General features: G+C 36.6%; 4 protein-coding genes and 2 non-coding genes across 8 annotated transcripts; 2 read left to right on the top strand and 4 right to left on the bottom strand.

Moving 5' to 3' along the window:
• On the top strand, nucleotides 1-6,230 carry LOC105174401. 3 transcript variants are annotated; one of them, XM_020697722.1, is made up of 7 exons: nucleotides 1-256; nucleotides 385-531; nucleotides 639-690; nucleotides 1,661-1,749; nucleotides 1,878-3,866; nucleotides 4,397-4,577; nucleotides 5,398-6,230. In XM_020697722.1, exons 3-7 carry the CDS (start codon nucleotides 642-644, stop codon nucleotides 6,012-6,014), a joined length of 2,925 nt encoding a protein of 974 aa, XP_020553381.1. In that variant the 5' UTR covers nucleotides 1-256; nucleotides 385-531; nucleotides 639-641; the 3' UTR covers nucleotides 6,015-6,230. The 3 variants fall into 3 exon arrangements, with proteins under 3 accessions (XP_020553381.1, XP_011094799.1, XP_020553382.1); XM_011096497.2 differs by having other exon boundaries at nucleotides 385-690; nucleotides 1,672-1,749; XM_020697723.1 differs by having other exon boundaries at nucleotides 385-690; nucleotides 1,637-1,749.
• Nucleotides 9,828-13,000, bottom strand: LOC105174400 (proline-rich protein 12-like). Its single transcript, XM_011096495.2, has 2 exons — nucleotides 11,971-13,000; nucleotides 9,828-10,174 (listed from the first exon to the last, which is right to left on the bottom strand). The coding sequence occupies exons 1-2, from the start codon at nucleotides 12,813-12,815 to the stop codon at nucleotides 10,126-10,128; spliced, it is 894 nt and encodes a 297-aa protein (XP_011094797.1). The 5' UTR covers nucleotides 12,816-13,000; the 3' UTR covers nucleotides 9,828-10,125.
• TRNAY-GUA lies at nucleotides 13,282-13,373 on the top strand. The gene is given in 2 exon segments: nucleotides 13,282-13,318; nucleotides 13,338-13,373. It is a non-coding gene; the product is annotated as a tRNA-Tyr (tRNA).
• LOC105174399 (protein SODIUM POTASSIUM ROOT DEFECTIVE 2) lies at nucleotides 13,668-15,466 on the bottom strand. Its single transcript, XM_011096494.2, has 3 exons — nucleotides 14,778-15,466; nucleotides 14,589-14,664; nucleotides 13,668-14,142 (listed from the first exon to the last, which is right to left on the bottom strand). The coding sequence occupies exons 1-3, from the start codon at nucleotides 15,309-15,311 to the stop codon at nucleotides 13,937-13,939; spliced, it is 816 nt and encodes a 271-aa protein (XP_011094796.1). The 5' UTR covers nucleotides 15,312-15,466; the 3' UTR covers nucleotides 13,668-13,936.
• Nucleotides 16,665-19,938, bottom strand: LOC105174398 (UDP-glucuronic acid decarboxylase 1). The gene is made up of 7 exons (XM_011096493.2): nucleotides 19,145-19,938; nucleotides 18,580-18,727; nucleotides 18,407-18,486; nucleotides 17,954-18,037; nucleotides 17,802-17,876; nucleotides 17,268-17,360; nucleotides 16,665-17,147 (listed from the first exon to the last, which is right to left on the bottom strand). The coding sequence occupies exons 1-7, from the start codon at nucleotides 19,772-19,774 to the stop codon at nucleotides 16,941-16,943; spliced, it is 1,317 nt and encodes a 438-aa protein (XP_011094795.1). The 5' UTR covers nucleotides 19,775-19,938; the 3' UTR covers nucleotides 16,665-16,940.
• TRNAR-UCG lies at nucleotides 20,075-20,148 on the bottom strand. Its single transcript has one exon. It is a non-coding gene; the product is annotated as a tRNA-Arg (tRNA).

Below are 20,971 nucleotides of genomic sequence, written 5' to 3'. Positions count from 1 at the left end.
GCGTACCCCCTCGTGTCAACCTATCTAAATTCTACTCTACAACTCGTAGTATATTTCAAACTCCAATTCAAAAAACAACACACACACACACTTCCGTCATTAATGTCCGCCTGCCTCCTCTTCACTCTCTCACCTGCTCCCCGTGCTTTCTCTCTCTAAAAGTATATGTGTATGTATGTATGCAGTAGGTACCTTTTTTTTCGGCTCTGCTACTGCTGTATGTATCGGCCAGCTCTCTTTCTCTCTCTTCTGTTCTGTGAGTAACGTATTCTTATTTCTTCTCACTCTGCTATGCTGCCATTGTATGTACAGGCGCGGAGTCTTTCTCTCTCTAGAATGTGTAAGAAAGATCTGCTTACGGAGATTTTTGGTTTTGAACTGTAGGATTTCAAAATGAGCTGAAGATAAGCTTAGGGTACGAATGGCGATGGTTTTCGAGGTGGTGTCGTGCTTTTCTCCGATAATTGCGATCTGATTTTCCCTCTTCTTTTGCTTCTTGGAAACTTCGTGCTCTTTTTGAAAAAGAAAAAGGTTTTCTTTCTTTCTTTTTTATTTTTTCTTTTTTTTGAAACTATATTCTTCTTCTTCTTTTTCGTCTGTCTTTTTGCTGTCCGCTTAATTTGAATTTTTCGGAAAAGAAAATGGAGAGAGCTCGACACAGGAAATCGAAAAGTGCTTCTGGCATTGAAGGTAATTTTTGTTTAATCTCTGGTGTCCATTTAGAAGGTTTGATCCTTCGCGAACAACCTTCGCCCTTTTTTTTTTTTGTTCTTATATGAGCGCGAGAATCCTAAGCTTGCTGCTGAATTTCGCCATACACATTTTGCTTTTTCTGAAGATATGTCTCATGTGGAGTGAAGGCGATTTAATTTGAATATACCATCTAATGGGTTAGGACTTCCGCTCTTATTTTCTTTTGACCACCGTGAAACATGGCTTTGAAGCAAAAACTCAGCACTTTTTTTTACCTGACCATTTTTGCTTTTACACAAAAATTAGAAGTTGAAGTTATTTCTTTGGTTTCCTTCATGGAACTTTAACGATGATATTATCTTCAAGATCTGAAATTCCAAGTCATTTCAGTCATCAAGCAGCAGAAAGGAATCTTTGTCGAGATGTTTAGTTATTTTTCCTGCTGCTTGGGAAGCGTGGAGTCCTATACGAGACTGAGTTGATTATAAGCATTGCCCGTGCTTTACTAAAGCCAGTTTTGTTGGCAAGTTGAATGAAAGAAACTTTTCTATAGTGGTATCAGCATAATTTTGTTCCTCTTTTGATTTTCTACTTATAAAGGGCTATAATTGCTGGGCCTAGTCTTAGAGAAGCTTCGCTATACTTATGATGAACCCCTCAAAATTTTGTTAGCCGCTAACTAAGTGCTCCTTCCCAATTTTCTACATGACTGTCCAAATATAGTTGTGGATATATTAATAGATAACCAGATTGAAGTTTTTTTTAATCCTCTCTTGGTTGATTTGGTTGCATTTTCCTGGACTGGTTTAAGACATATGCCTTCATAATGATAAGTGATCTTGATTTGCTTTGTCTTTTTGTTGTTCTGCTTTCTTTAAGAATGATAATTGAGAGATTCTGCTAGGACTTTATACCTGAAGTTGTATCTATACCTTGAAAGCAGATTAATTTTTGAATTGAAAACTAGGAATTCGACAGATCCAGCAGCAAAAAGCTGCTTCAAGATTGTCTTCAGATTCCCGTTCTTATATCGATGGAAGCCATAGGGATGATATGGTATGTGTTTACTTCTATTTCTGTTATTGAGTATTCAAGAGCTTGAGTTCTTATTTGATGATGTAATTGAGTTTATGAAGTGCTGCAGTGGCCCTAAAATTTGAAAACTTTTGGTTTGGCCTCCACAGTTTATGCTTGAGTTGGGGCAGAGGTCCTTAGGACGAGCCACTGGAATACCAATGAAGAAGTTACTGGCCGAAGAAATGTCAAAAGAAGTCGAATCCAAGAAGCGGTCGCCAAGTGTTATTGCCAGATTAATGGGTCTCGATGGCTTGCCATCCCCAAGGCATGTTCATAGACAACAGAAAAGGTATACAGACAGCTACCAACATCAAGATGCTTCAGTTAACGTCCAACGAAATAGCCAACTGTACGATGGCCGATCAAACAGGAGAAGCTCACTAGACCATCAAGAATTCAAGGATGTGTATGAAGATTTGGAAGCATCACACGTCGTCAATCGTCGTTGTTCTTCAAGATGGAGCGCTAGCTCAATTCTTACAAAACCTGAGATGGCACTCATACGGCAGAAGTTTATTGATGCAAAACGTCTTTCCGCTGATGAAATGCTTCAGGATTCCAAAGAGCTGGACGACACCTTAGAGATGCTGGACTCCAACAAGGACTTACTGCTGAAATTTCTCCAGCAACCGGATTCATTGTTTGTGAAGCATTTGCATGATCTACAAGTTGATCCTGGCAGTTCTCTTGGCAGTCGTATAGCGGTTTTGAAGCCATCAAATTCAGAGAAGTATGAAAGCAAAGCGAAAGCATGGAGATCAGAGAGAGATACTTCGAGCAAACACCAAGTCACTTCTCACCTGAAACGCAAAGATGGTCTTCTACTCGAACCTCACAATCGCCACAGATCTCATGTTTCTCGCAATTCATCAAGGATTCAACTAGAGGAGAAGAATGAGGATACGATTCTTCCTACGAGGATCGTTGTTCTGAAGCCAAACCTTGGTAAGATGCAGAATTCTGTTACATCTATTTCATCACCCGATCAGTCAAATGGTTATCTGCTGAGTTTCAAGAAAATCAAGGAATATCCTAGTGTTCGAGGTACTGAAAGTGTATCATCTAGAAGGAAAGATCCTCATATCTGGGGATTTTCCAAGGTCATGTCTAAAGAAGCTAGAGAAATAGCCAGGGAAATTACAATGAGGATGAGAGATGGCTGTGATGAGACCATGGATGCTAAGTCTACTGGGCATAGAGGATATGTAGGAGACGAGAGTTCCTACGATGCTAATGAAAGTGACTCTGATAGTGACTCAGAGGTGTTTAACTTGTCTTCTAGAAAATCATTCGATGATAATAAGTTGTGCAGATATCCATCTTCTCATTTGGGTGAATCATCTGTAAATAGGGAAGCAAAGAAGCGACTAACTGAGAGGTGGAAGATGACCCACAAATATCAAGACCTGGAAATGGTTAGTAAGGGAAGCACATTAGGTGAAATGCTTGCCTTACCTGATTCGGAAATAATGCCAAAACCTCAGGATGCTAAGATGAACCTTGGCAGGGCATGCGGCCCACCTGGTAGCAGTAATGAAAATGCGATAGGGGATGTTCCTTTAGGCATCAGTAGCAGGGATGGTTGGAAGGATGAAATAAGCAGAAATTCATCTAGATCGAGATCGGTTCCTCCATCTACATGTGGGAGAAGTCATAGAAGAAGCAGATATCAGGATGAGTTGGCTGAAGACAAACATCTGATGCATATTGACCCTGTACCTTGTGGTGGAAGTAATGTTACGAAGGGAAATCTAAGTCAAAAAGCAGATTATTCATATAAAGACTCGAAATCCAGGAGCAAGAAGCCTCTTCCATGTCAACACATATTCACTAAAGATGTGGACTCTTCATCAGAAGCCAATTTTGAGATTCAAATGGAGGCGAATACGAAAGACTTATCTGAACATCAATCCATGTTTCAGATGGCTGAAAAGGATGACACGTGTAAAAGTCCTGTATTTAATGTAATGATGATTGCTGAACCTGGAAGCACAACCTTGTCCCTGAAATCTTCTGAGTTGCTTTCGAAGCAGTCGTCTTCAGTTATGGATGGCGACAAAGCTGCTGTTCATGATCAAAAGGAGTCCAGTATCCAGGTTTGGATCTTCACTTCCCCTAAACAGATGTATTTTGTCCTCACCCTTCAATATCACAGGATATGTCGTCATGCATCTCATGTGTTATTTCTTTTCTCCTTCAAAAATTTCCAGTCCTCCAACTCCTCAATGTAGTTGGACCTGTTATTCATTTCTCTATTTCGTAGCATCTCATTTATTACTGCAATCTATTTTATTTTGTATGACATGCTTTCTTGTGCGAGTTCTGCCCCGTTTTATTGTGCATTTATCAAATAAATACCATAATTATTTTGGTATGTCACCATTTGAAGTATTTACTGGTATCTATCTGTAACTTTAATTATGTTGAATTTTTATGGTTAGAAGTGCTTCTTATCTTCTTGTAGTATTTTTTTTGCCCTTATAATACATCATTGTTTATTTCTTTGTTGTGACAATGAGCGTTCTTACATCAATTAGGCTGCTTTTATTGTTGAGATGTGGAATACCATACTAGTTACCTCTGAATGCTTTATTCATGTAATTGCTTTGTCTTTGTGATGTTTCAGGAACCATACGGACCACCTATACATGATTCTCCGTCCTTGCCGTGCCTTGGACCTGAGCCAGATTCTTCAGAAAGCTCTAAGGAGGCTGATCATCCTAGTCCCATCTCAGTCCTTGAGATGCCTTTTACAGAAGATACTTCATCTTCTGAAAGTTTTGAGAGAGTTAGTGCTGAACTTCATGGTATGAAACTTTCACTCTTCAACTGTAATAATTTTTGCAGAAATTCTTTGATATGCGTCCTTGCGTTATAGGAGATAGATCATATAGTTTTCTTACAGTATGGACAGAGAAGTAATTTTAACTACATGGACAGTCCAATCTCGTGGCCTGCATAATATTCACTAGGCCATTCTGCGTTCTGTTTTTGTTCAAGGATAATTACTTATGATGCTTGTTATGAAAACAATGATTAACATTTCAATTTTTCAAAATAATCAACTCATTCATGCTGAAGTAAGAACACCTATTTGGTGTTAGTTAGGAAGCACTCCTAAGTTAGAATCCTATTTAAAAGGGTCATTTTTTAAAAATTACCACGTTGTTGTGGAATCAGTGGGTTTCCTATCTAGCCATTTTGCCGTGGAATAGTTTATTTTCTGTTGCTCTGAACTACTGTCATGAGGAAAGTGCCTCTGGTATTCAACTCAGTAGTTATTATTTCCACTGCAAAGGTGGGTAGGTGAAATAATTCAACTCGATCTTGATTGTTCTTCGTCTGCACATTTTAATGATGTGCAGCTACACTTGCTTTTTCTGAGAGAAGTAAGATGGGTTCATTTTATTTGGTTGATGAATCATTCATTTACTTCAGCAGTTGACTGACCACAGAACCTCTTGTGAAGATACATTGAGCTTTACTAGATAGATGGTGTTTTCCTTATGATGGTCTTTTTTCTTGTACTAGATGCATTTTCGTTTAAGTACCCAAGTTTTCTTTCAATTGGTTCTTCCTCACTACAATGACGGATCTGTCCCATGTTTTTTAATCCTTTCGTTGCAGAACTCCGGATGCAGCTGCAGCTTCTCAAGATGGAGTCAGGCACATATGCCGAGTCCTCCACACTTGTTCCCATCGAGGAAGAAGTTGCGCAACTATCTCCGATTACTTCAGAAGAAAACTATCCACCTGAAGACAAAGGCTGGGAAATTTCTTATGCTCTTGACGTGCTAATCGAATCTGGCCTTGAAGAGTCCGAGTTGAATATGTTGAGAACAACATGGCACTCCCCACATTGCCCTCTGGACCCCAAGTTGTTTGACAACCTTGAGAAGAAATACAGTGATGACACAAGTGGATTAAGGTCCGAGAGGAGGTTGCTTTTTGAAAGAATAAATTCAGCAATCTTGGAGATATTCCAGGAGCATGTTGACATGTGCCCATGGGTGAGGCCAAAATTAGCAGGATTGAATTTAGAGTGGGAGAAAGACGGGGGAGGCGTTCGAGATGCTGCTCTTGAGAAGTTAATCAGCCAAGAACTCAGCAACGACGACATATCAGAGAGAGTTGTTGATAGGGAGATGTGGTGGTCGGATGGTAAAGGAGAAATTGAGGTAATAGGTAATGAAATTGAGAAATTGTTAATAGATGACATGATAACTGAGGTTGTATGTAACTAATAGTGTTAGCTTTTCGAATTATAAACTGGCGTAGGTGGGCTGCTAGTTGGTAATGTAGGCATCAATCAGCAGCCAGATGAAAAGCTTGGTCACAAGGAGAATCAGAATAAATCTTCAATTTAATCAGGGAGAGTTACTAGTAAATCCAATTATGAAGTCACGATTTGGAATTGCTATTCTGTATTAAATTAAAATAAAACCCGGTTAATAATCAAATACGGGGAAGAAGCAGCAGCCAGCAGCAACTTTACTTTCAATTACTACAATATGAAAGCCAGGCCGAAAATGTTGAACTAGGTGCTCTCGGGTCTGTGTCACAGTCACCTTGCCGGCCGGATGCGGTCTGGAACGGGAGGGCGCTGTGCTGGATTGAATTAGGCCCTGATTTTCTACATTTACAGGCCTGGCATTTGAATTGCGACAAACAAGCCCCAACCAAGGTTGTTCAGAAGCTTTAACTTATTTTTCTTTCCGAGAAAATCGGTTTTATATATTGCATATTCCTGTATGTATATTTCGGAGAAAGCCTTGGGTTTTAGGTTTTAGCCTTCGCATCATGATGTTATCTTAACCTAAGTTATTATTTATTTATCACGTTAAAATTGAAAAAATAATTGCCTTAGTATACTCTCTTTCGAAATCTTAACCATCTCAAAATTTTATACATAATTATGAATTGGAAATGAAATTTTAAAATTTGGTAGTTGTTAAATTATTCCCACACTCTATATTTTAATTTGATTTTCCCGTTTAATTTGATATTTATTTGAAGTTTATGATTTATTGTTATAATGATTTAATTATAATTTTGTGAGGTTAATAAGCATTTGATGATTACATTCGACATATTTATGCGATCCATTTATTATTCATTTTATTATACTACTTATGAGTTTTTAAAAAATCATTTAATTTTTTTATAACGATCAAATTCTTTACAACTATTCAAAAAGTTATTCATAATGTTTGGATTCGTTTTTTGAGTGTTTTATTGTGTTTTGTGGATATAGAGAGAGAAAAACAAAGATAAATAAGTGTGTGTTAGAGATAGTATGTATGTTTGGATTTATTTTTGGAGATAATTTAAAATAAGTATTGTATGTTTAATACTGAGTTTTGGAAGACAAAAATTACTATTTATTGTCAAATCATATCTTTTTTATATATATTTATATATATACGTATTTATGCAAACATTGATTATGTTTTGACTTGTATCGAAAATAAATTGAAAATGAAAACAAACATAGCGATTATGTTTTTTCATTCGGGCCGAGAAATCATCTTTCATTTGTAGAATTTTCATATTAGTTTTCAAAATACTTCTTACACTCTTTTGAGGGTTTGGGCAGTTTAGGTTTTGGTTTCATTGTGGTTGTACCGACAGGAGGAAAATACTTTAACGAGTTAACGGAGTTTTATCAACTATCAAATTTTTTTGTACTATAGAGTAAATATGAATCATGTTTTTGAAATAAAAGCATTTCCATGACTTGAATTTTTGGCGCATTACACCCAACACATACTAGTTGATAAAGAGCCATCAACTTTTAATCCATACTCCGAACATGTGACAAAGAACTGTAGCAGATCACCGCCGGAAAATCATCACTGGGCAAGAGGAGGGGGTGGCGGCCTTGGAATGTGTCTGCCGCTGGATGGTCCAGACGGCCGAATCGGCACTCCTTTCGGGAACTTCCCGAATATCATCTTCTGCTTAAGGAGGGGTTGTGCCGGTGGTGGAATGTTTCTATTGCCGGATGGACCGGACGGCGGAATGGGCACTCCTTTGGGGAGGCGTCCGATGACGAGTTTGTGGTGAGTGGGGGTTCCAGAAACCTGCAGCAGCATGGCCAGCAAAAGAGTGGCCTGAAACAACAAAATTATGGAGTGATTAACAGTCTTCTCCATCTTCTTGAATAATAATTTGATTTGATTTTGGTTTTCGTCTTCTGAGGTGCATTAAATAGGAATTGGAAGTCAAAGAGTGATGTGGGTGTCGTCGACGTCATGATGATGTGGGTCCAAATTCATTAATGCTGCCGATGATTTGTTCTTAATTACAGGATTATTAAGTGGACTCAAATTTGCTGACTTTATATGGAAATTCAAGCTGTCAAATTCAACCCTAAATTTCATATTCACACCCCAATTTTATTCATAAATAATTAAAATTGGAGTTCGAATTTTATTATTAATATCTTATTGATAATTCAGTAATTAGAAATGACTCAATTAGTATTTAAATTTTATTTTTAACACGTACTCAATTGATTTTATTCATTTATTTATATGTAATCTTTTTTTATATAATGATAGTTATACAGTTAGATAATAAATAATAAATATACCTAAAAAATTTGAATAGAATTTAACCAATATTTTGTTTTTATTTGAACCATTTGACTTTCATTTTTAGTATTTGAGTATTATACTTTATAATAATATTTCACTAATTTATTATTTTTTACTCACTTTATTTGTTAATATTTATAAGATAACTCATTAATTAGCAATTAATTATATTAAAAGTAAATTTCAAAATGCATTGCAATTATAGAGAAGATGAATTTGCATTTTAAGTTTTGAAATTTAAAATCTAAAATTTAAACCTTTCAATCTAAATTTGAGTTCTATCAAATTTAAATCTTGATTAAATGCAAAAAAAAGCAACTTTTTGACTACGAAAATTCTATTCCTCAAGACTCTTGACTATTTCTATATATATATATATATTTGGAATTAATAAAAATAGTAGAAAGTACCAAAATAATAATATATCATAATCTTGATTACCAAATATAAAAATGAAAGTAAGTTGGTCCAAATAAAGAAATAATGAATCCAGATTTATGCAAATTTTTTTTTGATGGATTTATTATTTTTAATTCTAATCACTACAAAAAAATCATTTTATTCGAACACCTTTTGTAATGATTTTTTATTTGATTTTTGTAACGACCTTTTTATTTGTATTAATTTTTGTAACGAAACGAAAAGCCGCGGCTAAACAAGGCGTTACAAAATATTTGTAACGGTTTTTTACAATTTGTAACGGTAATTGGAATGGCATCTAGTGATGGTTACAAACTTGGTGACATGAAAAAAAATAAATTTAGAACTGCTTTTATAACGGCTCTATTGAATTTGATTTAATTGTTATTATAATAGCCTTTGCCACTACTTTTTCGAGCTCAAGTTGAGCCTTGCCACCCCTACACACACATATATATCTATATATATATATATATATATATATATAACAATATCAATATCTACAATTCACTAATTAGGAGGGAGAGTCGATAGGGGATGGGCGTCGGCATGATCGACTCCCAAACGAGAGGTTTGCAGTACGCACATGGGCCTATTTCATAGGCGGCCATCGACTGATGCAGCTTGTAACATGATTAAGTCTCATAATATGAATTATTATCCGCTTTAACCACAGTTTATAGATTTGTTCTTGCAAATACGCTTCATTACTGATAAAAGAATTAGAAATTTATAAATCACACAAAACATTCTTGTTTACATACAATTAATACAATATGCATGACAACGTTACTTCTAAACTTCTCATTTTCTTTTTAGTAAGTAGGATGAAAAAAAATTCTTTCTTGAACAATCTTATAAGATTTTCCTTCTTTGAAATGGCAGAACTAATATAGCAAGAATCGAAATAAACGATCTTTTTTTCCTACTCATTAATGAATGGAAGAGATAGAGTAGTTAATACTGTTTAAAGTTTTAGTACATAAATCAAACACGAGACTCATGTACTTAAAGTTTTTACACCATTTTGTGCTTCCAGATCCAAACATATGACATAAAAAACAAGGTATTCCAATAGTACATTATTGTTAGACATCATCGTTACTTAGCAAACAAAGATGGTAGAGGTGGCCGAATGTTGGAATTGCCAGATGGACCAGATGCCGGAATTGGTACTCCTATTGGCAACCTCCCCACCATTATTTTCTTTTGAATGGTGTTTTTGTTGTGATATAGACCAGGTGGCGGATAGTTCCTTCTGCTGGACGGAACGGAAGGAGGAACGGGCACTGTTTTTGGCAGCTTTCCCAATATCATTTTCTGCTCAATTGTGGTGTCACTGTGACGGTACGAAGGATTGGATGGTCCAGAGACAGGAATAGGCCCTATTGGTAGCCATTGAAATATCAGTTTTTGCTGATTAATGGTGGCTCCTGAAACGAGCATGGCTAGCAGAACAAGTGTAAATGACAAAATTTGAGTTGTATTCATATTTTCTTGGGTAATTTGATTTCACTCTTTTAAGTTGAGGTTCATATGTGCTTTAAATAAGAAGGGAAGGAAGACAAAGAGAAACAATGGTATCCATCTGAATTAACTGTGACCCATGATCTAAGATTTTAACATTAATATTGTATATCTTTGTCCCACGATGTAAGATTTTAACATTAATATTGTATATCTTTGTCCCACGATGTAAGATCTTACGATAAAATTTTGAAAATTATATTTGAAATCTCTTTAAAAAATGAAATAAACACAAGACTTATCTTTTTTAAGTTTACAGCTACTTTCAGTGAAAATGATCATGGGATATGAATCTAATTATAACTAACGTATTTTTGAAGAGAGCTTAAATACGTCTTTTTTAAAATTTCAAACGTCTAATAACAAATGAAACGCAACCGTCACTAACTATATGTATTTAACAATCTCACTATATATTAGTGATTCACTAAATTACATTGCATGGCTTGACTAATTCTTTTGGTGATTCATCTCATTCAGGCAACAATTATCAATTAATTCTCTTATAATTACTAGTTATTAACATATATCATATGTTGCGTGATGCATAATTCTTCAATGTTTTAGCATTAATTTTTTCTTTTTTCCTATTCTAAAATAATGTGTAAATAAATAAAAATTTTCAATGAATTTTTTATTATGAAAATATTGATGTAGAATCTTGATTACTAAAAATAAGCTCTAATTCAATATTTATATGTAGATTGGCTCTTTAAATGGATGGTGACGATTAATCTTAATAGTATAGCAAGAAGCTCTAAAAAACTTTTCCAAAAGTATTCTAAATACTATAAGAGCTTCTAAATTCATATATAGAACTTTTCTAAAAAAATTCTCAGCTTCTATATTTGTCTAAAACTTTGCACCACAAATTTCTGTATTTATGTAAAATATTTTACTTTTTTTAACATCTTAAGTTTGTGTTGTATTTAGTATTTTTAATAATAATCTTTAATACTTTCGTAGATCCTTTAATTTTGGAAGTTGTTCGTATATGTACATTCTCTCGATCTTTTTTAGAAAATTGAAATAAAGATTTTAAATATCCTATCAATTTTAAAAATTTAAAATTTAAAACTACTGATGATTGGTGTACATAGATATGTAAGAGAGGGAGATGACAATTAATTTCAATTAATTCGGGTATAAGATTAATTAATTATTCATAATAGTAAGATCATGATGAGATTAATTCTTATTAAAATTTCTAGATCTATATATTACCTTAATATATTAATCAAACTTTAGAAAAATTACATACCCTACAGATGTGGGAAATATAAATAAACGATGTATATGAATTTAATTGATTAAAAAGCTAGTGAAATAGAATGGTTATTTAAAAAACAAGAAGTATTCGAAATTGAGTAGATGCATTTTGCAGTAAATGCTTCAGATATGGCCACATACATATGTATATGGTAAGGGGTATGCATACACAGATGGCCAGATTGGAAGCACTTTGCAGGTTACACCATATTCAACAACCAAAAAACAGATGGATTAGATAAGAAAGGAGGACTAAGCTAGCTTGCTACTTTGCTAGCTACCCATCAACAAAACATAAACCCTAAATACTGACAAATTCAGACACGACTAAAAAAAGAAGAGAAAATTCTCTACTTTATAAACAAAATAAATGAATACCAATTACCAGTTCTCCGGGCTAAGCTGCCTGCAAAGTTCCAAATAGGTGAGATACAAAACCCTGTCTTTGGCTCCGGTTCGATGATTCCTGGTATGCTTGCAGAAATACTTGAGGTCAGACAGCTTGCAGCACCCCACCATTTGACCTAGCAACAAGAACAGCCAGTTGATGGACTTCTTCTTCGTCAAGATGGGCTTCACGCAGTTGTGTTGCTCGCAGTAATTGCAGTTGGGTAGGCTCGGATCCATCCACGCCTCCGGCGCCCTCTGTCGCATTTCATCTATATTCTTCATGATGAACGTGGCCACTTCCGCGAATTTGTTCTGTAAGTCGTACTCCAAATCGTACTGTCTCTCGCACCTCCTGCATTGGACCTTCCCCCTGATCGTCTTTAGGCCTTTCCCTATTAGGTATTGGAGGTTGTGTATCGTGGCCCGTTGCGCGGTGGCCCACGGATACGGCGGGGTGATGTTCTCGCTCTTACCTGGTCGGAGGGTTTGAGTAGAGGATCGTCGTCCCACCCGCCTCGGGCGTGATCGCCCTATAATCGTACTGTCTCGTTGAGGAGGAGCTGCTGCAGGGTTCTGGACGACGAGCTGAGACGGTGGTTGGGTGTTGGAGGACGGTGGTGGGAAGGGAGGTGGTGGGGTGTTGGAGGACGGTGGTGGGAAGGGAGGTGGTGGGGTGTTGGAGGAGGGTGGTAGGAAGGGAGGTGGTGGGGTGTTGGAGGACGGGGAGGAAGGCGGGGAGAGGGAGAGATTGAGGAAGTCTGCATTGTGGACAGTGGAGGGATCTTGAATGGGAAATGGAGGCAGAAGAGGGTTGATGATGTTTGAATTCAGGATTGCCATATGGAATGAGTAGTGGAGAAATCTCTCCTAAGTTGGAAGAAGAAGAGTGGGGTTGAGGAGATGGTTTCTAGTTGAGGAAAATAGGAAATAGTGTATAGTGATGAAAATTAAATCCATGACGGGGGACTATTTATCTTTGCAATCTCCAACTGTTTCACAGTGAAATTCGGATCTCTACTCAAACAAATTCCACACACATATATGCATCTCTCTTTCTGTCTATATATATATAAACACTAATTCATACAAACAAACCCTACCAGTTATATAGTTCATTTGTGTTAGAGGAAACAGTCATCCATATCATCTTGTGGGATCTGCAAATTCTTTTAGGTACTTAAAGGCTGGTGCAAGATTTTAGATGAACAGTTAAATTCAAAGAATCATTGTTAATTATTAATTACGTTTAATTAGCCAAAATCCAGTCTGGGTACTTGAGATAAAGTAATTATTATAGAGACACAAACCGACCTTAGCTCAGTTGGTAGAGCGGAGGACTGTAGTGGGCAACACCTGATAGCTATCCTTAGGTCGCTGGTTCGAATCCGGCAGGTCGGATTATTTTTGGTTAATTTTTGCAACTTAATTGTGTGTTTGGATTGGACTGCAGCTGACTACAATCTTGGGCGGATTAGACTCAGTTAATGCCTTAATGCTACTGCCGCCATCCTCGCCATCACTAATTCATACCTAACTTCACTTTTCTTCAGCTTTGACTCTACTTACTTTTCACTTTGTGGCAAAGTTATAGAATTAAATTGCGAAAATTAATTCATATAAGATCAACAATGCCACCCTACATAAGTTACAGGACTAAAATTGTATTTTTTCTTAAATCGTACACTAATCACATGACAAATGTACGACACTCGCCATATAATTGGCTTTGTCTGGCCAAACCCATTCCGATTAGAAATTCCTGCAAAGAAAAGTTGTGTTGCATCAACACACACACCAAATTACATGCCAAACCGAGCAAATTATGAGTTGAAACAAAAGAGCTGCAGTAGTCTTTTCTTCACAATCTTGAATTCAAGAACAAATTGCACAGAATCCCTCGTGAATGAATTTACAATGGTTTGGCCAAGATGGTACTAAAAGAGAAGCCCATTATCTATGGCCTAAGCACCAGCTCCTTTGTACTCATTCTTGAATCCAGAGTAGTCATGGCTCATATTAACTACTGGTGTAGTGGATGATGGTACTGTTGGAGACCAGAGTTGGGCATTCTTCACCTTAGATATGCTCGAGAGCACCTCCAACGGTGTTACGTTCCCTGTCACCGTCACCTTTTTTGCTGCAAAATCTATGTTGAAAGATGTCACCCCTGCACATTAACATATATGATTAATACTGATGAGTATTAATTACAACAACTTCCCATCAAAGACTTACAGAACATTTATATATTACGACATTTTGCTCCAACATATAGTAATATAGGGAATGTTTCTGTAATTGCAAAGGAAAGGATATAGTCAATGATGATACTATATCTGAGGTAAAGTTGTGGTAATTACACCCATAAAAGAGCCTGGGAGTCAGTCATATTTTAAGACATAACAGCAGGTAACTAATTAAGGATTATCACAGAGTTGATGATGTAATTCTAACTCTTGTAAGGAGATGTTTGTATGGAAACATTAAAGCAGCTGAGAAGCATCTATGGTCCGCTAACACCCACCCACTGTTCCTCTAAACTATTGATGTAGCAAAAGGAGTTAGATAGGATAAATGAAAAGATGACAAAAGAAATGCTGACCAATAACACACCTTCCATTCTAGATATATGTTTTCTCATTTTCCTTTCACAGCCTCTGCAGTGTAATGACACTCTCAGAACAACCACCTGGGACAAAACAATCCATCAAACCTGAATTTTAGCACCTTAATTTTTAACAGAACTAATTAAAAAGTTTCCATGCACTAATAAGTTTGCATATATAGAGACTGAAACAAGACCTGGTCTGGAGAGGCAGATGATTCATTTGTCTTCTCAGCAGGCGCCTTACACTTGGATATTTCATCAGGAAATAACTTAAGGGCCGGATCCATATCTGATATACCGTTGATGACAACTTTGTCACTCAGCAAATACCTAGTAGAACCATGAGGGCTGATGAAGTCACCAGGCTTGGTGCAGCCCCAGCTCTTCCTTCCAACAGCAGAGGTCTGACTGCTGACTTTTGTTGTCTTTTCACCATCAACATCACTCTTCTTGGCTTGACCAGAATTTTCCTTAAGAGTGGTCTTCTTGTTTTTCTTCTTGTGGTGATTTCTTTGAGGTTTTGGGGTGATAGGTGGCTGATGAGAAGTATTAGTGCAAGGAGGGAGTTGTGTGGCAGTTCTTCTTGAGTCTGTGATAATGGGATTGTATCGGTCGATGGCTGGGCCGCTGCCGAGTGTAACAGAGGAAGAGGAAGAAGAAGCTTGATCCATGCTAAGGCATATGGCTGTTGCAGCTTGTGATGCACAGAGTACATCTATTCCTTTCATCTTGAGAAAGTTTGCGGGGAGATATGGTAATGGTTTAGGGAATCAGAATTGTTGGGGCAAAGAGAGGAAAAGGGAGTGCTTTTGAAGCTAGATTCTTGGTGTGAGACTGTGAGGCCTTGAGATTTGAGGTTTTATCCTGGTGAAGAATTTTTGTATAGTGGTAAATATTGAGGTGAAAAAGGCAGAACAGGGTTGTCTATTCAAATAGATCATTTATTCATCAGTATCAAGAAAAATAATAGCATATAAGTATTTCCTAATATTCTGTGTTGGGTATTGTCTGTTTTAATTAGAGTTTATCACGAAATTACCATTTAAAAAACACGATCTACTAACAATTGAACTTTGTACTTAAATGTTGTTGTTCAAACTTTACAACAAGGTTTGCATTTTTGCATATACGACGACAGACATGAATTAGTGGGTGAAATTAGGATGAATTTGAACAAGGAAAATTGGAGATTAATGAGCCCAAGAGGGACACTGACACCAGTGGTCTGGATTCCCTGCAAGATTCAGCGACAGTTCCCCTAATAATTTACTAACCCATATGTCGCTGGAACAAAAATTTATTCATCCCAACAATCTTTTTTCACTGTTATTTAATGTTGAACAGTTGGCATGACCTACATGTCTGACCAAATATAAATATAAAGGGACTTCTTCAGAGGTAAACTGTGCATGAATTTAAGAGCTTGCGACGGACATCAGACAGAAGCAACGGTTAAATTATCCACCATTCGCCACGCTCTCTGTTACTCTTATTTTTACAGTGTTGTGTAGGTTAAACATTGTTTTCCTGAAAATTACTAATACCAGAAATTATGTCAGTTTTTCATGTGTCCTGCAGGCTGTTTGCTGGGGACATTGTCCAATCAGACTCATGACAAAAACATACACTCACTAGGAAAAGCGAAGTGAGGAAAATTGCAATGCTGCATGGCTTTAATTCTTTTCCACCTTTAGGGCCTATCTATTTTTTGGCAAAAGCAAAGTTCTTTTACTTCTATATATAAACAAGAATAAGAATCATTAGAAACTGTGTTGAGATGCCTTTGGAACATATGCTTCTTGGATTGAAAAGAAATCATCTGGAAAATTCTCCTTCCTTGTGGATGGAGGAGATATTGAGCCTCTATTGACTTGTTCATCCAAGAGTACGCAGTATTAGTTATTAATGGTCCAGAAATCCGTGGAATCAGATGCCCTTTCTGCATTTTTTTTTTTTTTTGCTTTCCCTATTTGTTTTTCCTCTCATTTCTTTGACTTTAAATGCCCTCCAACCAGGCCAAGTTCAATGCTCTTACATAGAGAAAGCTACTAAAACACCAAAAGTTTATGTGGATAAAAACATTGGATTCATGGTCCGAGACTTGTATCCCCCAAGTGATATAAATGTCATTACACAAATGAGCATAACTGTATTTTCATGTGAAGAAGCTTAAGCCAATCTTACAAAAATTCTTGAAATGGAAAAAGAGTTGGTAACTTGTAATGATCTGATGTATTTTGTAGATTTTTTCAGTTATAGAAAAGAATTAAATAAAGATATCGATGCAGTATAGCAAGTGGAATGACTAACATGCAGAAGATGCTTTCATTCTATACATACTATTTCCTCCGGATTTATTAGTTTCCTTTTCCTTCATCTTCATTCAAGATACGGTTTCGGAAATCATTGACCATTAGAGGCAAACCCTCACGCAAGGAAATCTTGGGCTCCCAGTTGAGAAGCTCCTTTGCTTTACTGATATCTGGCTTCCTCTTATGAGGATCGTCATCAGTGTTTGGTTTGAATTCAATCGTTGCACTAGGGTCGATAGTTTCTTTGACGACCTGTTATTTCAGGGGAAACAATAACTCATTTGCACAAAATGAAAAGGATCTAAACTTCTTAGATTACCTTAAGAAAAGAAGTATGTTATTCATTGAGAAAAAAATATACGTAGGACAAACCTCAGCAAGCTCTAACATCGTGAATTCTCCTGGGTTACCCAAGTTGAATGGGCCCACATGCTCACCTTCCATCAACGCCACCAACCCATCAACCTGACACCAAGAAGATGCATGTCTAAACATCATCCATCATAGAGGTGATATACTTCTCACTTCATTTCAAAGTCTTCATCAAGGAACTCAGTCAACGGTATCATCAATATGAATGGAGACACGTACACAGCATGGTGCAGGAACACACTGGAGTATGCATGAGTGTGTTTGTATGTGTCTCTATCTTTCTTACAGTAGAAGCGAAGATTTAACAATGAAATAAAAGCAAAAAGAAACCTTAGCACAATGCAAATAATGCCCAAATACTCTGAAATTTATTATATCAAACAGTTGAGATTGAACAGGTAAACTTGCACATGCAGCATCAGTTGAGGTATTCACTTGTTAGATGCCAAAGTTTAATATTAGTTGAGGGGGTGACTCAGTGCAGGTTAGTTTTCTATAAGGACAGGTCAATAAGGACAAGACAACATGACATACCAAGTCAGACACATATTGGAAGCTTCGTGTTTGTTTCCCGTCTCCATACACTGACATTGGTTGTTTCCTTATAGCCTGTATAGCACAGCTAGGTAATAAGAATATGCCATCAATACAAAGCCTAATCATTGAAAATACCAAATGGAAGAAACCTGTGAAACAAAGTTACTGACGACACGACCATCATCTAGACACATACGAGGCCCATATGTATTAAAAATACGTGCAATGCGCACCTGCACAGGAAAAAAAAACATGGTCAGATACAAGTACAACCATCCAAATCAAATTTCAATCATATATTTGCAGTAGGAAACATGTAATTTATGGGATTTCTCATTTCATTAATAAAGACTTTCTTGTTGGGCTATATAGTTTGTCAGCCTAAGCACTTCTGTATCTAAAACATGGTTACAGTAGCAGCAAATTGCTATCCACATGGTGAAAATAATGGTCCATTTGGCCTGTGATATAATTCATAACACACACATTAAACACCCATTCCCAGTTGGACTCAATATAGTTCCACTCTGTTGTGACAGACAAACTATCCAACCACACAGCTTAGAGTTTAACAAGGGGCAGTGTATTGGTAGACATATTACCTCAACACCTGCACCACGATGATAGTCCATAGTTAAGGTTTCAGCTGTTCGTTTCCCTTCGTCATAGCAACTCCGTACCCCTAATTATGTCAAATTATTCAATCAGAAACTCCTGACAAAAACACATAATCAAAAACAAAGAAACAGATGATATTCAGAATGCTGTCACTCACCAATTGGGTTTACATGTCCCCAGTACGTCTCCTTTTGTGGATGCTCAAGAGGATCTCCATATACCTCACTTGTACTAGTGAGAAGGAACTTGGCCCCAATTCTCTTTGCAAGGCCCAACATATTAAGTGTACCCATCACATTTGTCTTTTAATCACATGTCAAGGGACTCAACCAATACAATAGAATAAAACAACTGCAACGCAATCACTTCAAGAATTTTTTCTTTGTCTTTCAGATTACATACAAATAACATAGAGAGATTCCATAACTGCACTAATGATTAGCGTGAGAACATACATCTACTGTGCAATAGAACACACTCAGCCAGACAAGATAATTTGATCAAACAGCAAGCATCATAATAAAATCCTGGAAATGTTAATGCATAACTCATTGAAAACATAAAATTAACCAAGAAACAGGAAAAAGAAAACATATAAATGACATATATCCATCGTAATTATCATTGATCTAAGATGCCAGTTAACAATTGATCAAAGCTTCGTAACCCAAAAGCAACAATCAGCTCAAATTCATGGCAGTAAAAACCGAAAAGAAGGATATGATAGTCTTGACAGGATTATACTTATAATGCACTGGAGAGGCGGGGCAAGCCAAATGGTAGATCTGATCCACCTCCAACAAAATCGGTTCAACAACATCATGCCTAATCAATTCAAACCTAGGATTTCCAAACAAATGCACCAAATTATCCTTCCTCCCAGTAAAAAAATTATCAACGACAATCACATCATCCCCTCTGGCAATCAGCTTATCCACCAAATCAAACCCGACGAACCCCGCCCCGCCGGTAACAACAATCCTATTCCTCTTCCTCCCTATCCCCACCGGAATTCTCCCCACCCCACTAGCGTACCTATAATTATTACGAGTGCCCAAATTATGCTCATAATTGGGATCCTGATAACGAACTGAGGATTCGCGGTTGGCAGAGAAAATGCGGGGAGGTTGATCGGCGGAAGGGGTGGCGGAAGAGAGAGGGTTGACGGAAGGCTGGAGAAGGAAGAAAATGGAGCCGATTAAAACGCCGACGAAGATGAAGAGAAGGCGCTGCTCTCTGAGGAGGTAGGTGAGGGATCTGGGGAGGGATCTGATGTGTTTCTGGGACTTTGGGGAGTAGAGTTTGGGGGTGTGGGAGATAGGCATTGTTGATTGCTTGTGCAATTGCTTCATGGCTGGTGAATTTGCAAGAAATTCTCAGGGTTTTTTTATCTCATGTGCAGTGGAGAATGAAGTGAGGGAGAGAGGAAAAGTGTCTTGACGGTTGAAAGGGGAATGAAGTGAGGGAGAGAGGAAAAGTGTCTTGACAGTTGAAAGGGGAAGGATGTGAGAGGCTGTTGCTGATAGGCCCATTTTAGCGACATATGGCCTTTCCTTCTTAATCAAATCTTACCATATAATAAAATTAATCTTAAAATAATCCTATTTCTAGGGTTCAAGACATAGTCCACACCCGCCTTCAAAAAGCATAAACGACCACAGTGGGAGTCGAACCCACGACCTTCTGATCCGAAGTCAGACGCGCTAATCCACTGCGCTATGCGGTCTCAGTTATCCACCAATCTCCTTGGACTATATAAGAGCTATGTTCAGATCTATCAATTACATTTAGCTATTGAGTTAAATTACAGTCACTTTTTCTGAAATTCAGCATAGTTATAAATATTTTTTTATTATTTAAAAAGTTATAAATACTCCTTTAATTTTATGATCCATTTAATAACGAGACCATTCAGTTAGTTTCCTTTAGATTTTCATCCAAATTTTATTGTCAACTTATCAAAATGCACTTTTAGTTTATAAATTAAAATTTTATATAATTTTTAGAATTTTCTAAAGTACTTTTATAGACTAATATTCTCTATGGAATATTTATTTCATCCACCCTCAAATTTGGTTTTACATTTTCTCAAATAACTTTTTTTTTTTCAAAATCAACAAAGGTAAAATTGTAATATCCACTTCACCATTTAGGAACTGCATAATTATTTTTTATTTAAATGGGATACTTATAATTATTCAAATAACGAATAATTATTTATAATTATGTCAAATTTCAGAAGAAAAAAAAAAGTTGTAATTTAACCCTCTTTTGGCTGCTTAATGAAATTCTATAATATATATATATAAAAAAAAAGAGTATGAAAAACACATAAATTTATATTAATTGAAATGCGTATATTATATGCTAAGTGTTAGTAATTATGTTAGCCTTTTTTCCGTTTAGACCAAGAAATAAAGAATACGCAAGTTGTGAAAGTCAAAGCCAATGCTATTTATCACTCCATTATTTGAAACCCCCATGGCCATGACATGCTTTTTCCTACCACATATATATTTCATAATTGGAAAACACAATGTATTGGTAGC

This window comes from Sesamum indicum, linkage group LG11 (assembly GCF_000512975.1).
Source record: "Sesamum indicum cultivar Zhongzhi No. 13 linkage group LG11, S_indicum_v1.0, whole genome shotgun sequence".
Lineage (NCBI taxonomy): Eukaryota > Viridiplantae > Streptophyta > Magnoliopsida > Lamiales > Pedaliaceae > Sesamum > Sesamum indicum.
This window is presented reverse-complemented; position numbering and strand designations above follow the sequence as displayed.

Excerpts from the sequence above, each read along its gene's own strand:
- LOC105174401 (XM_020697722.1), top strand. The coding sequence starts at position 642 with ATGGAGAGAGCTCGACACAGGAAATCGAAAAGTGCTTCTGGCATTGAA. Across the intron at positions 3,867-4,396 it reads AAAAGGAGTCCAGTATCCAG|GAACCATACGGACCACCTAT; the intron begins GTTTGGATCTTC and ends GTGATGTTTCAG. Across the intron at positions 4,578-5,397 it reads AGTTAGTGCTGAACTTCATG|AACTCCGGATGCAGCTGCAG; the intron begins GTATGAAACTTT and ends CTTTCGTTGCAG.
- LOC105174398 (XM_011096493.2), bottom strand. The coding sequence starts at position 19,774 with ATGAAGCAATTGCACAAGCAATCAACAATGCCTATCTCCCACACCCCC. Across the intron at positions 18,728-19,144 it reads ATAATCCTGTCAAGACTATC|AAGACAAATGTGATGGGTAC; the intron begins ATATCCTTCTTT and ends ACATGTGATTAA. Across the intron at positions 17,877-17,953 it reads TCAGTAACTTTGTTTCACAG|GCTATAAGGAAACAACCAAT; the intron begins GTTTCTTCCATT and ends TGTGCTATACAG.
- LOC105174400 (XM_011096495.2), bottom strand. The coding sequence starts at position 12,815 with ATGGCAATCCTGAATTCAAACATCATCAACCCTCTTCTGCCTCCATTT. Across the intron at positions 10,175-11,970 it reads CAGCTTAGCCCGGAGAACTG|GGCCTATTCCTGTCTCTGGA; the intron begins GTAATTGGTATT and ends GGCTACCAATAG.
- LOC105174399 (XM_011096494.2), bottom strand. The coding sequence starts at position 15,311 with ATGAAAGGAATAGATGTACTCTGTGCATCACAAGCTGCAACAGCCATA. Across the intron at positions 14,665-14,777 it reads CATCTGCCTCTCCAGACCAG|GTGGTTGTTCTGAGAGTGTC; the intron begins GTCTTGTTTCAG and ends GTTTTGTCCCAG. Across the intron at positions 14,143-14,588 it reads ACATATATCTAGAATGGAAG|GGGTGACATCTTTCAACATA; the intron begins GTGTGTTATTGG and ends GTTAATGTGCAG.